Source organism: Charadrius vociferus, unplaced genomic scaffold (genome assembly GCF_000708025.1).
Source record: "Charadrius vociferus isolate BGI_N301 unplaced genomic scaffold, ASM70802v2 scaffold964, whole genome shotgun sequence".
Lineage (NCBI taxonomy): Eukaryota > Metazoa > Chordata > Aves > Charadriiformes > Charadriidae > Charadrius > Charadrius vociferus.
Genome location: NW_009647945.1, coordinates 608,621 through 622,516, shown reverse-complemented (window position 1 = coordinate 622,516; position 13,896 = coordinate 608,621). Strand labels below are relative to the sequence as shown.

The following is a 13,896-nucleotide window of genomic DNA, read 5'->3' as shown; positions in this document are numbered from 1 at the left end:
TTGCTGTGGCTGGGTGGCTCTGTGGGGAGTGTCTCGGAAGAACCCTGCAGGTTGTCCCTGCAGCCAGGGGTGCTGCAACGCAGGGCCAGGACTGCCAACGCGTGCGCTGGAGGAGCGGCACCTTTAATAGGGGAGGAAGGCAGTAAGAGACATTTTGGGAAACCCACCCAGCGGTTTTCTCAGCTCTCTGGGATACCCAGACAAGACGACACACAGGAGTGAGTCTATGCATGCAAGTGTCCTCCAGTCCCTGCCCTGGGAGAGATGTGGTGCAAATGGTGGGGTAGGGGGGACCCATCCTGACTCCGCTTCCATTACCTCTTTGGCCACAGGGATCTCCATGCAGCATCCTGCCAGCGTAAGGCAGAGCGGCTCACTGCCCTGGATGAAGCACTGCAGGTCCCTGTACTGGATAGCATGGCTCAGCTTCGAGGGGCGGAATGTCACGACGAAGGGGACATCCATTCCTGGGGAGATGTAACCCTTTGCGGGGCTGATGGAGAAATCTGGCTTGAAGCTCTTGATGTCCCACTCAAACCTTGCCAAGGAAAGCACAGGGACAGGAAGGAAGGATTAGCAACTGGGAAGCTGAGAATGCAGTTTGCTGTCTCTAAGCCTTTTGGGGGCTTTTCCACCAGCTCTCAGGCATAATGCTGAGCCACCTGGAAATAAGGCTTCAGGTTGGGCAGGACCCATCTGTAAACAAGCCTGTGGTTGTATCCCTTGCTAACTTCCAGGGCCTGACCACACAGCCCTGGCTGCATAACTCTCCACTGGGATGGAAAAGCAGAGGGGAACTATCTGGGCAAGCTACAACTCCATCCAACCCTCATCCAAGCTCTCAGCCCTCAGAGTTTTGCATTACTTGACTCCTATGTCGCCTGTGTTCTGCATGATGATGTGCCGGGATGTGTGGCTGTGCTGCACCACTGCTCCAAAGCTGAGGTGTTCCTGGTCCAAGCTCACTTGGATGCCCTGGCAGGAGCCCCGCACCATGAAGAGGGAGCGTGCCAGGCCGTTGCACTCCAACATCACTTCTTCAGCGAACGGCTGGATGCGGCACTTTGGAGAGAAGTTCACCTCCACTTTACAGGTATCTCCTTTGGGCTTCAGAGTTAGTTCGCTGATGGGGTTCAAGCAGAGAACCTGCCCAAAGAAATGAGTAGAGACTACTTCATCTGGCAACTGAGCTGTGAATCCTCCATAGAGTCTTCCAATTCCTGTTCTCTCCCCATCGACGTTGCCCCAATCCTACTCATTCCCTTGTACGCATCCCTGCATACGAAAGGTATTTTCCTGTGATGTGGTGAGCTGGATTACGTCTTCCAAAGTGATTTCCCCGTGAGCCCCAAGAGAGTTGTGACTCTTGGTCTTTAAAGAGTACCTTTCCATATCCATGTATGTTAATACATGGTCACATCCTAACATATGTGTCTAAAACAGGTGAGAGCACCTCCTTCTCACTTCTGGCTATTTGGGGGAGTCCTGACACCCGGCTCAGATGAGGCATATCACATATCTATCAGCTGGTAGAGCAGTCCCAGCAGGCAGGACAGGACAGCAGGCAGGCAGCCAGGACAACACACCACTGTAACTACCAGCTCCCACCCAGAGCTGCTCATAGCTACCTGCAGGCATCCCTGTAGGCACACCAAAGTGCTCGCCAGTGAAAGAAGGGGCCTTACCCCAGCTTCTTGCAGCTCTGGCATGGTGGATGTGAGACGGAGCTTAAAAGTGAGAGGGGCCACACTGTTGTTTGCTATGGTGACAATCTTCTTCACCGTCTGTCCGATGGAGAGGGCTCCTAGCTTCACCACCTTTCCTTGTGGTTCCACAACATCAACCTGAGGCAGGAGGGATTAATATAAAGCGAAAGGAAAGAAAAGAAGAGGTTTTTTTTTGCCACCCTCGTAGCAGAAAACCAAAACACAGTAGGCTGGGGAAGAGAGATGAGGAAAATGAGAAAGAAAGCCATGCTGGCTGTCTGCCTCCTGGAGTTTAAGGTTTTGGGTTCCATCTCACCTTCATTTCTGTGCCCCTTCCTCGGACCTCAATGGTCTGCTGGCAAAGCCCATTGATTTCAAAAGGGATGAGCTCATGGTAAGACGCAACCTCTCGGGGATAGAAAGTGATGGGCACCTCCACTGTCCCTCCTGGGTGTAGGATGCACCCTCGGAAGTCCACCTTCAGGTGCACAGTGCTGGTGAACAAGCAGTTCAAACTGGCAGAAAGCACAGCAAAGAGGAGCGGAGGTGTCAGAAGGCTGCATGTGCTCAGATGACAATGTCAGGGCTACTTAGGGCTCTCCTGTCTCCTCTCCATGCACCCTCGGGATTTCACCCACAAGGGTCATGAGAACATGAAGCAGGTGTGTTCTAAAGAAGGGTCAGGAGAGAAGACATACCTGATATCCTTGTCTGCCTCATTTGTCATGACGATGGTCTGACGGGCAGGTGGCATCCCAGCGTGGTAGATGAAGCAGGCTCCAAAATTGACTCTGGTGGTGGAGAAGTGGACAGTGGGCACTACCACGGTGGCCAGGAACACGCAAGTAAACGTGGGACCCTTGCTGATCTGGTGAGGAGAAAGACAGCGTGAGCCAGCTGAAGAGGTGGGAACTACAACTGCAAACACCAGAGATAGCCGAGGAAGAGGATGGGGGACAGCTGGCTGCAGTGACGATAAGGAAGAGCAGGTGCCAAAGGACCCCAGAATGGGAACAGGAGGTGGAAGGTTTGGGCTGAGAGGGAAAGGGTTTCTGGAGAGCCGTGGCCATGCTTTGTGCAGTCACGTGCTGGGGGGACCTTTCTGAGCTGTGGGACCTGACTCAGCAGGGGCCTGGCAAGGAGAAACAGCTCCATCTCCATGCACATCTAGGACCCCCCCAAAATTAGGTGTCCTGCCACAAAAATGCTTCCCAAAGCGGTCCTGGATAAGCACTCATTAAAGTATTCCGTTCAGAAACCGTCAGGCTCCTTACTTCAGCAGCAGAAGCCTCTTTGCCGCGGTCGGGCTCTTTAGAGCCCTTAGCTCTGGGCTCCTGCTGCCAAGGGAAGGCGAAGGTCCCGTGTAACGCCGGTGTCTCACCTGCAGCGTCAGCTCTACATCCTTTAAAGAGCACATCTTCTGTGGGTGGAAAGCCAGCTCGGTCTCTGCTTTCCTCTCCGCCTGCACGGCGCCCGTCGGAGGGGTGATGGTAAGGACCTGCTTACGGGCTGCGGGGCCGCTCAGCTCCCACGAGAAGGTGAAGCTGAACTTGCCCTTATTGCGGATGCTGAAGATGCGCTTGATGTTCTCGTTGAGCTGTACCTGCGGGGAGAAGGTGGTGAGGAGCAGGGCTTGAAGCACACGCGAAGTGCTGGCCGGCCCAGCAAGCGCTCCTTCGTCTTTCATATTCAGCTAATGACCTGTCTGAAAGATCAACCTCCCTCCCTCTGGAGACCCACAAATGAGGAAAAACATTCCCTCTTGTTCAAACATATCTTCAAAGCTCCTGGTTAAAGCCCAGTCTTGCAGGGCTTTGTGGGGCAAACGGTTGGGGGAACCAGCGCTGCTCACCTCCTTGAAATCAATGACGTTAATCTCATGCGCACTGAGCTCAGTGACACAGCCATCGCTGTCCTCGCACCCGACAGACACATTCATGCTATAGCTGGTGGCCTTGATATTCAAGGAGAGGGGCTGGGTCTTCCTCTTGACATCGCACTTGAGGTTGAAGACCACCTCTCCTTCTAGTGTTGGTGTGAGGAAGACTGTAACGGGAAACCTGGGGGGAGAAGATCCTTTTTGTTCCGTCCACTCTCTCTTAGCTTTCTTGGCCCCACGTTGCCTGCTCTACAGGACAGCAGCTGTGCAATGGCTGTGGTGGGACCCGAAGCCTGGGAGAAACCAGGAGCAGCACTCTGCCCTTCCAGGGCCTTCCACTATGGAGCAAGCCCTGGTGAGCACTGTTTAGGGTATGAAGATCCATGAAATGGGAGAGGATACAACAACAAGGCAGCAAACCCTGAGCTAATGCTGACCTTACTGCCCTCCTAACCCATGTGCTACAGGACAGCGTTGGGTTGAGACCTCACTTCTGTCCCAAACACAGAGGAGGACACTCCAAGAGACTTCAGTCTCTCCAATCTCTCCCCACTAAAGGGGCTCCAGGAGAGCTGGGGAAGGACTTTTTCCAAGGGCATGTAGGGATAGGATGAGGGGGAATGGCTTCAAACTGAAAGAAGGGAGATTTAGATGAGATATTAGGAAGAAATTTTTCCCCGTGAGGGTGGTGAGCCCCCGGGGCAGGTTGCCCCATCCCTGGAGGTGTTCAAGGCCAGGTTGGATGGGGCTTGGAGCAACCTGGGCTGGTGGGAGGTGTCCCTGCCCAGGGCAGGGGGTGGGACTGGATGATCTTTAAGGTCCCTTCCAACCCAAATCATTCTATGATTCTATGATCAACATGTCAGGGGTAACATCTTCTTTACAGAGAGGAACAATCCAGCTCCCGTGACAGCAGTACAACGTGGGTGCCACCAAACTGCCTCTTTGTGATTTTTGTGGGTAATTTCTGGGTACATGATCAAACACAAACAAACTATGGAGATTTAAGGAATTACCACTTCTCAGGTGAGCCACAGTGACTGATACGCGATGCTCTCGTCTAGCACCCTGTGGCAAGCCAAAATTCATCATATTTTAAGCCACAGCAATGTTGCCCGGACCTAACGCATTCGCCTTACACCCAGGCAGGCTACGGGTGGGCAAAGGGCCATTCATGGTGGATCAGCAAACGAGCTAGTGACCTCTTAGACTGCTTGGACTCACGATCATGCCTGCTGGCAAGTCATGGCCACAGTTTGCAAGAAAAGAGCATCCATTTTCTGATGGGTGATCCCGCAAAACACAGCTAGTTGTGTAAGCCGTCGCTGTCCCCCAGGATGGGCGTAAGTGCTGCTTGTGCGCTTTGTTGCTCCTGGTGGCTTTGCACAGACCATGTGTGGTGAGCTCTCCCCCTCTGCTCTGCCCTGGTGACATCGCATCTGGAGCACCGTGTCCAGTTCAGGGCTCCCCGGGTCAAGAAGGACAGGGAACTGCTGGAGAGGGTCCAGCAAAGGGCTACGGAGATGATGAGGGGACTGGAGCATCTCTCTGCTGAGGAAACGCTGAGGGACTTGGGGCTGTTCAGTCTGGAGAAGAGAAGACTGAGGGGGATCTTATCAATGCTGATCAATCCTTCAAGGGAGGGTGCTGGGGGTATGGGAACAGTCTTTTGTCAGTGGTGCCCAGTGACAGGACAAAAGGGAATGGGCACAAACGTGACCATGGGCAGTTCCATCTCCACCTGAGGAGGGCCTTCTCTGCTGTGAGGGTGGCAGAGCAGTGGCACAGGCTGCCCAGAGAGGTGGGGGTGTCTCCCACTCTGGAGCCATTCAAATCCCACCCAAGCATTATCCTGTGCAACTGCTGGAGGTGCCCCTGCTCTGACAGCGGGTTGGACTGGATGATCTGCAGAGGTCCCATCCAACCCTGAGCAGTCTGGGATTCTGTGTTGCCAAAAGAACACAGGGAAGAGAGGAGACCTTGCCTACTTAAGGCTGCTGGCTCAGGAAATCACAGGGTTAAAACCCCCAAACATGCTGTTGTCATCAAAACTAGAAGATCCAAAGCCTGAACTTCTCCAGAATGGGGGCCTAGAAGACCCGGGTAACACCGACACAGCCACTTTATGGAGAAACCCACAGTTTCGTGGTGTCCCCATCGGGAAGGACCGAAACAAGGCAGATGTCTGCTGTTGCAGAAGGTCACCTAGTGACTGTGGAGGGGAGAAAGCCTCAAAAGCAAGACAACCATGTGACGTTTGGCACGCAGGAGAGGGAATCTGGCCTGTGAGCCCTGTTACCTTGAAAGAGGAGCAATGGAGCCTTCCAGGGGCTCTATTTTCATGGTGGCGTTGCATCCCTCTGAGAAGAGAGAGCTTTCTCTGAAAGCAAAGCTGAAGGCTTCCTTCTCGCTGTTGATTATATAGATAGTCTGGTGTACCTCGTGCCCTGGGGAGAGGACAAAGCAGGTGCTGAAAACCTTTTGTTCCTCTGGCCACCAGACCACCACTGTCCACCGCGCTCCTGCCTGCCGGCTCAGCCCTGCAGGAAAATTGCAGCCAGCAGCATTCCCTGCAGCATGGCACGCTCAGGACACCAACATGGAAACCTGCTTCTCACCCCCTGGGATCCCCTGCGTCACCCCCAAATCCCCTCTTGGAAACAAGCCCCAACTACGTGCCGTGTCCCTGCCACATGCCTTCCTCCCTTCTCCTTCTTCTCCCTCGTAGACTTGGGTGCCAGGAGCTGGATGCTCTGCTCACAAGGGCCCATTTCCATTTCCAGCCTCCTTTATCCTCCCCCTCTGCCCTGATGAGGCCACATCTGGAGCATTGTGTCCAGTTCGGGGCTCCCCGGGTCAAGAAGGACAGGGAACTGCTGGAGAGGGTCCAGCAAAGGGCTATGGAGATGATGAGGGGACTGGAGCATCTCTCTGGTGAGGAAAGGCTGAGGGACGTGGGGCTGTTCAGTCCGGAGAAGAGAAGACTGAGGGGGATCTTATCAACACTGATAAATCATTCAAGGGAGGGTGCCGGGGGGATGGGAACAGTCTGTTTCCAGTGGTGCCCAGTGACAGGACAAGAGGGAACGGGCACAAAGGTGACCATGGGCAGTTCCATCTCCACCTGAGGCCTCTGGAGCCATCCCAAACCCGCCTGGACGCCGTCCTGTGCCACTGCTGGAGGTGCCCCTGCTCTGGCAGGGGGTGGGATGGGGGAGCTCCAGAGGGCCACTCCCACCCCCACCAGTCTGGGATTCTGAGCCTGCTGGAATAACGGGACTGCTGGGCTCCTGGAGAGGTACACTTCTGAGCGTGTAAGGTGTAATTACGGTGCTCACCGATTAACAGCAAGTGGAAGTTGAGGTGGGATCTGTCCAGAGTCACTAGCGGGTCGGTGGTGTTGCCCACCAACAGGAACGGGACTGAGATGCTCTGCTCAGGAATTGTAAAGACCCAGAATGATTCTGTGATGTCCAGGTGCCGGGCGATGAATTCAAACTTCATCTGGGGAAGAAAGAGGCAGATGAAGGAAAGCTTCTGCCCTTGGCAGGGTAAGGCGGGGGGAGGTGTAGTCTATACCACCAAGAAGCCCCAGGAACCTCCACCTCATGGTGCTGTCAGCTCAGAGTTAGGCTGCTGTGCCACTTACAGCCCAAAAGTATGGCAAATGTGGGGTACAGGGTGAGAACAGGTTCACCTGCCAGTTCATTTACACTTCAGTCAAAGGTTTCCTGGAATCATAGACTCGTTCTTCACAGTCTTGGCAAGCTCACAGTGAGATGGGACGCCCAGTAAGTGTAGACGTAGCCCATGTTAAACTGGTAATACACGTGTACTGGATCTACTGCCTTAATTTTCTGCACGCACCTCTGCTTTCTTCCCTGGCTGGATCTGACCTCTCTCGGCAAGGCAGAAGAAAGCCACCTGTTCTGGTGGGGCTTCAGGGTCTTGGCAAGTCCACTGGAAGGAATACGTGGAACCGGTTGGGTTCATAACCATGAAGGTCCTGCGCACACAAAGTAAAAAGGACTACTAAGGTCGTGTTGGGACGTTAATGACTCTGTCCTGCAGCAGACATCAGGCACTGCCAGTCCTGGACACCACCTGGAAGGAGTTATTTGGTATAGGGGAATGACACTGGGAGCACAAACATTTCACCTGCTTTCTAGGGGCCCTGTTTGCCTCCCAGTTGTCTACAGATCAATGCCTATGGACAAAGAAATTAGCAAGGACATAGCCAAACTCCTGCACGTTAAAATGGTAAGATCAAGTGAAAACAGTAAAATAAAGTGCAGTAGGACTTCTTTGTAAGATGATACTTCTCTGTTGTGGTTGCAGCCTTCACCAACCATGTCTGACAAGTATCTCAAAGGAGCGAGAATGTCCCAAGGATGCTCCTCAAAGGGAGAAAGGGTGTACTGGCCACATGGCACAGGCTGGGGATACGCGGTCCTCCCAGACTGACCCACACCTTATTGAAGAAAGGGTCAAAGAAAACAGAAAATTGGCCAGTTGGTCACTGAAGTGACCACCTTGCTCCAGCCCCAAAACAAACTGGTGGCCAAGCATCAGTAGATCACAGACAAGGTACAGATGTGCCATGGGGCTTGGAAGAGTAGCTGGAGAGGACTCAGGTTAAGGGGGGTGACTAGGAGACCGTCAACAGAAATCATGCCCACACCTACCTGCTGATCCTGCTGCACACTCCAGTTGCCGCAAACTCAATCACTCTTGTGTTGGGATCAAACGTTGTCCCCTTTGGTCCCTGCAACTCTGGGCTGCGCCTTTTCGCGGTGATGTAGTCAGAGTCTTCCAGTTCAAAGTGGCAGTCTGGCATCAGGCTTCTCCCGTTCACAACCACCTCTGGGCCCTTCTGATTTGGCTTCAGGTTAGGAATACTGGGAAGAAAGGGACCGGTATTAGCCAGACTAACGTTTCCAGCCAGCCAACTGCTTGTTGGACAAGGACACAAGGGTTGAAGGTTGACACATCTCCCTGGACAGCACACAAGGGTTGCATCCTCTCTCTGTGCAAGCATTGAGCAGCGAATCAAACAGAACTGCGCTCCCGCCGTGGAGGCAGCAGAGGTGAAACGGCAGAAATATGAAGAGTTACGTGTCTAGAGACCAACCACAGTGCACGGGTGTCTGTGTGGAGAAGGAAGCCGGGCTCATCTGATAAGGAAGCACAGCCAGGGGCTGGCTGGCCCTTGGCAGCCTTCTTGGATCTCTCATTCCAGGTTTTGCAACCCTCTAGGAGCTTAATATTTCATACAACGTCGTTTCCCAGTCTCTCCGTACCTGCTTCTACCAAGGTTGGATGATCAGCTTTCCTCACTCTTGTACGTTGGTTGTTTCTGCTGCCTCTCTGGAGCTGGCTGTCCCCAGATCCGCACTCCCACCCGCCCCAACCAGAGCCAATACCACAACTATCCATCAGCAGCACGAGTTGAAAAGTGCCTGGACATTTCCTACCTGCAGAACATACGGCTTTCAAATTCCCCCACGTAGACCGGAGAGAACTTAATCTGGAAGAGCTGCTCCTGGCCGGCAAGGACGGTGCCACTGCAGGGCTCGATGGAGAACACCGGGGTGGCGCTGCCGGTGTTCAGAGATGAGCTCAGGGAGGAAGAGACCTGCTCCAGTTTGCAGCTCAGCTGGCTCGAAGAACAGCTAGACTGGAGCTTCACAGGGCCACCAGAAGCTGAAGAGAGGAACCCCCCTGCGGTAAGGAAGAGGTTATAGCAGGACATCTTTCAAGGAGGAAATCCTCTGCTCCCAGCACCTCTGCCCCCTGCTGTGGGTGGGACAGGAGGGAACTGGGATGCACTTGGGGCATCTCTGGCCAAGTGCTTACAGCGGGAGGACTCCCAGTGAAGAACGGGGAGAGTGGTCAGTTTGCTAAATCCTAATCCCAGAAAGTCAGGGGGACAGGTGTGAAAGTGAGAACAGACAGGAGGCAGAACATGGTGGGGGGCAGCAAAACCAGTGAAAAGGCCCAGCAGAGACCCAGCAAACTGCTCGAATCAAACCACGCCACTGAGCATCCGTTAAAGATGCTGTGATGACAGACGGGAAGGCTGTACGTCAGCAAATTAAATGGGCTCAGGACTGACGCCAGACGCTTCGCTCCACACTGTTAAACCCTCTCTGTCTCTGGGGCTGGGGAACTAAGGTGCAAACTTCTCCTGCAGAATGGTTTCTGGCCACTGTTCATTCCCAAAACTAACAGTAGAGATGACTGTTACAGCATCTGGGAAAATTTCCAGGCGCTGTTTCATGTCCCAGTACGTCCCAAGGACAGCGTTAAGTCCTCGTTGCCTGCAGAACTGAATTGTGCGTGATGGAGAGAAGGCTTTGGGGAACAGCGCTGCTCTGTCCTTCACACCCTTTCCTTCCTTCCTCTTTCTCAGGCTTTCACAACTGACAACCAGCCAGCTCATGGCACAGCCCAGCAGACCGGCTTTGGCACGAGTGTACCCTGCACCGGGGAAGAGCCAACGCCAGGACCCACAGGGGAGGGAGATAAGGACATGCAGAGCATCAAGGGTTGGGTTGGGCTCCCCGGTTTTGGCCATCAGACGAGCTGCCCGTGGTACGGAACGCGAGAGTTGGCGGCTCTCCTCACTCCTGTTCCCAACCAGACCTCTCGGACACGCAGCCCCGTTTCCCCACAGAGAACCACACTGCTCCCAAGGACACCACGTCTTCAGACGCAACCGCGTTACTGCAGGTTAACGAGTCACGGCCCCGCCGTTGAGCTCCGATAGCTGCTGTGAGCAGGGTCTCCGCCTGCAGTGGACAACCCTGGTGGCCCAAGTTCGGAGGGTTAATTTTAGACAGTGACTTTGCGCTTGTCATGGACTAGGGAACTGCACACGGACAGTGACTGCAGCCACCATCGATTTTCCCAGTCTCAGGGTCTTCCCGAAGAGGTGCCCTGATGTCCCCCCTTCCCTGTCCTGGCCCACCACATGGCTCCCCACTGAGGTGGGCTCAGCTCCCGTGCAGAGCACGAGTGTCACAGCAAGCAGAGGAGGGTCGGACAGGCAGGGAGGCGGCAAGGAGGAAGTCTCCCGCTGTAGCTGGGAAGACACTGATGAAAGCGGATGACTGGACAGGGATGAAAAAGCAATTCGTGTTTTGGGGTGAAGTGGGGTGTTCTTCTCCCCAAGCCCTCAGCTACCAACCAAAACACCCCGGGCACCCCCCAGCTGCAACAGAGAGCGCCTTACCATCCAGACCGGGCGGGAGCAGCTCCCCAGTATGGTTCACCGCCCTTTCATCCTCCACAGCCACCATCCAGCTGTATTCCAGGGCCACATTCCCCGTATTGGAGAGGTGGAAACTGAAAAGCAAGAAGGATGAATAAAAAGTCCAACAAATAGAAAGCAAGTAGAGAAGTAACGCTGTACGGTGGGCTCCGGGAACCCCTTTCTTTATGCTGAGTAGCATCTTCTTCCCCAGACTTTGCCATGGCTAGATCGCCTCCCTGGGCTGCCCCGAGACAAAATATTTCCAAGTTTGGAAGTTAAAGAGGAAAGGGCAGACACGGTGCCCAGGAGACTTAATCCAAGGGTCTTATTTGGGTCTTTAAGTCTCGGTTTGACGTTATTTCGACTGCAAACTCGTCCTCAAGCAGATGAGGACAGGCAACACGCAACGACAGCAAACCCATGGCTGTTCTCAGCAGAAGGGCACAGCAGAAACGAGCCTCTCCTGGCACGTCTTGGCAGGACGGCAGCCACCATCTCCTGCTGGGCTTTGTGTGCAGATACACAGGCCCCAGCGCCCAGCCAGGACTTGGAGAGGATGAAACAATAAATGATTTATTTGAAGGTGAGATTGAACATAAAGCCCTCGATGGGACTGGGATCCACACGTGGGAGATGTGCCAGGTTACGTGTGGAAGCTGAGACCTCAGACTCAGCAGGCAGCAGCACCCCCCGCGGAGGCTGATCAGCCTGTTAGAAATTAGAAGAGGTTTTATTAAGCCACAAAGTGACGAGCGTGTCCGTGTAACCTCTGCTGGCACAGGACCATGAGCAGAAGGAACCCAGCGTGGCTCTGGGGAAGCAGGTACTGGGTCAGCCCTGGGCAAAGTCGGCTCCTGCTCGCAGGTCTGGCCCCCCACACTCACGTGAGTATCCTCGTCTGGAAGAGCAACATCTCCTTGAACTGAATCACGTCCATATCCAGCTGGAACTCCGCGTAGTCAACGACAGCACTGAGGCGAAGCTCCACCTCACGGCTGCTCTTCTCCAGGACAGTGTGAGCCGGTTCGGGGTCTGTCTCAATCACCTCCAAACAGGAGAGGGGGAAAAAAAAAAATAAAAAAAAAATATCACTGAGCAGAGCCCACAAAGCCAGGCTGAGCAGGGAGCCTCTCGGCCTCCAAAATCAGCCATATTATAGGGGCTAGGAAGGACTGTTCCCATTTATTTCCCTGGAAAGATGACAAAATTTGACCCTTCCACTGTAGTATTTGTTTCTACCCACTCATCAAAGTGATCAGCACCACAACTGAGTACACCCATGGGGACTGTGACCGGGTATCAGCCCCTGTGTTTCAACCCTGTACAGCGTCCGACCTTTTTCCTAACCCCCTATAAATTCCGCAGCCCTCTAAATTAGGATTAAGTTCCACTGCTGGAACTCTGTGCGTGGAGAACCCCCCAGAAGGAACAAACCTAGAAAGGACCTTTTCCTTCTTGTCTTAGGAGAAAGTTTTTCCCAGATGTTACGTGTGGGGCAACAGCCACACTTGCAGGGGTTGGAGATGGGCATTTTGGGATGGGAATGAACTCATTGGGAACGTCTCCGACTGCTAATGCTTTGATGGGGAAGTAGTTTGGTTTACAGGTTGTACAATGGCTCAGAAACTAGGGAAGAACCTTCACCCAAGATAAGTGTGTTTGGCAATAATGGTAATTAAAAGTCAGAGTTTCTGGCAATGATAATTCTCCGGAATCCTGCATGACTCCCATACAGCGCCTGGGCTGCTCCGTAATGAAATATCCCACACGATACAGAGACCACAACCAAAATCTCTTGCATCAGTGTGGACAGAGCTCCGAGCTCACCCACAGCACGCTGGTGAGCTCACCTGCGCACACAGAAGAGTGCTAGTGTTGCTCTCCGCTTCAAAACAAGAGAACGAGCACACTGGATTTAACCCCTCGTTGGTGAAAAGGCACTGAATCAGATGAAGAGATTTCAATGCCACAAAATGCGTTACCATAAAATGTGACCTCCCCTTCAACACAGGCTGCCACACTTCAGCTTTTGGCAGCGACTGATAGTTCGCATGTGGCTAAACATCTCTTGTCAACCTAAATGCCTCTCGTCAAAAAGACTTCCCCATCTTGCGAGACAGTATCAGGTCACCGTGCATCCGCCTCTCCCCTAAAACGTGCTGCTGGTTAACCTCACGGATGGATTAAGTGTCAGGAGGAAGCAAAAGCTGCTTAGCCAGCAGACACGTCAACCTGCTGCCGTCGGCAGTTCCCTTTCTAGAAGCTCAGTTAGCTTTTGCTATTGTGCTTCTTACCTTCTTCTTCACAGGCCACGTGGCTGCTGGGTCCTTCGTGGCATCCACCCACTTGACAGTGCGCAGGCGGTCGTCCCAGTCGGTAACCTGCTCTGGTGGCAGCTGGAAGGCGATCCGAGCCACCTTACACTTCACTGGGTGCATTTTGAAGGCGACCGCCATGTCCGATTTCAAGGTTACTGTGATGTCCTTAGCACAGCCAGCATGGAGGTGTCCCACCTAGGGAGAACCGGAGAGCCAAGACCAAACTGGAAACACTGGCAAGGGCAGGACTGACAGCAAAGGGACTGATGTGGTGAGCAGCTGGGCCAGAACTGGGCAGAGAGGAACCTTATGAAGTTCAACACGGGCAAGTGTGGGGTACTGCATCTGGGGAGGAATAACCCCACACACCAGTACAGGTTGGGGGCTGACCTCCTGGAGAGCAGCTCTGTGGAAAGGGACCTGGGAGTCCTGGGGGACAACAGGATGGCCACGAGCCAGCAATGTGCCCTGGTGGCCAAGAAGGCCAAGGGCATCCTGGGGGGCATCAAGGAGAGTGTGGCCAGCAGGTGGAGGGAGGTCATCCTCCCCCTACGCTCTGCCCTGGGGAGGCCACATCTGGAGCATTGTGTCCAGTTTGGGGCTCCCCGGGTCAAGAAGGACAGGGAACTGCTGGAGAGGGTCCAGCAAAGGGCTGCGGAGATGCTGAGGGGACTGGAGCATCTCTCTGGTGAGGAAAGGCTGAGGGACGTGGGGCTGTTCAGTCTGGAGAAGAGAAGA

The 13,896-nt window shown here is 53.9% G+C and overlaps 1 protein-coding gene across 1 annotated transcript in view; it reads right to left on the bottom strand.

Annotated features, from left to right (window-relative positions):
• Nucleotides 1-13,896, bottom strand: part of HYDIN (HYDIN, axonemal central pair apparatus protein) — a 161,992-nt gene that overhangs the window by 5,089 nt on the left and 143,007 nt on the right. The window contains exons 68-83 of the mRNA XM_009883265.1: nt 13,135-13,353; nt 11,725-11,885; nt 10,800-10,932; nt 9,658-9,708; nt 9,060-9,223; nt 8,271-8,483; nt 7,453-7,591; nt 6,924-7,089; nt 5,885-6,032; nt 3,559-3,766; nt 3,088-3,309; nt 2,405-2,574; nt 2,023-2,221; nt 1,686-1,844; nt 866-1,146; nt 319-538 (exon numbers count right to left, since the gene is read on the bottom strand). Coding sequence (XP_009881567.1) covers nt 319-538; nt 866-1,146; nt 1,686-1,844; nt 2,023-2,221; nt 2,405-2,574; nt 3,088-3,309; nt 3,559-3,766; nt 5,885-6,032; nt 6,924-7,089; nt 7,453-7,591; nt 8,271-8,483; nt 9,060-9,223; nt 9,658-9,708; nt 10,800-10,932; nt 11,725-11,885; nt 13,135-13,353 — 2,853 coding nt within the window. The remainder of the gene's footprint in view (nt 1-318; nt 539-865; nt 1,147-1,685; nt 1,845-2,022; nt 2,222-2,404; nt 2,575-3,087; nt 3,310-3,558; nt 3,767-5,884; nt 6,033-6,923; nt 7,090-7,452; nt 7,592-8,270; nt 8,484-9,059; nt 9,224-9,657; nt 9,709-10,799; nt 10,933-11,724; nt 11,886-13,134; nt 13,354-13,896) is intronic.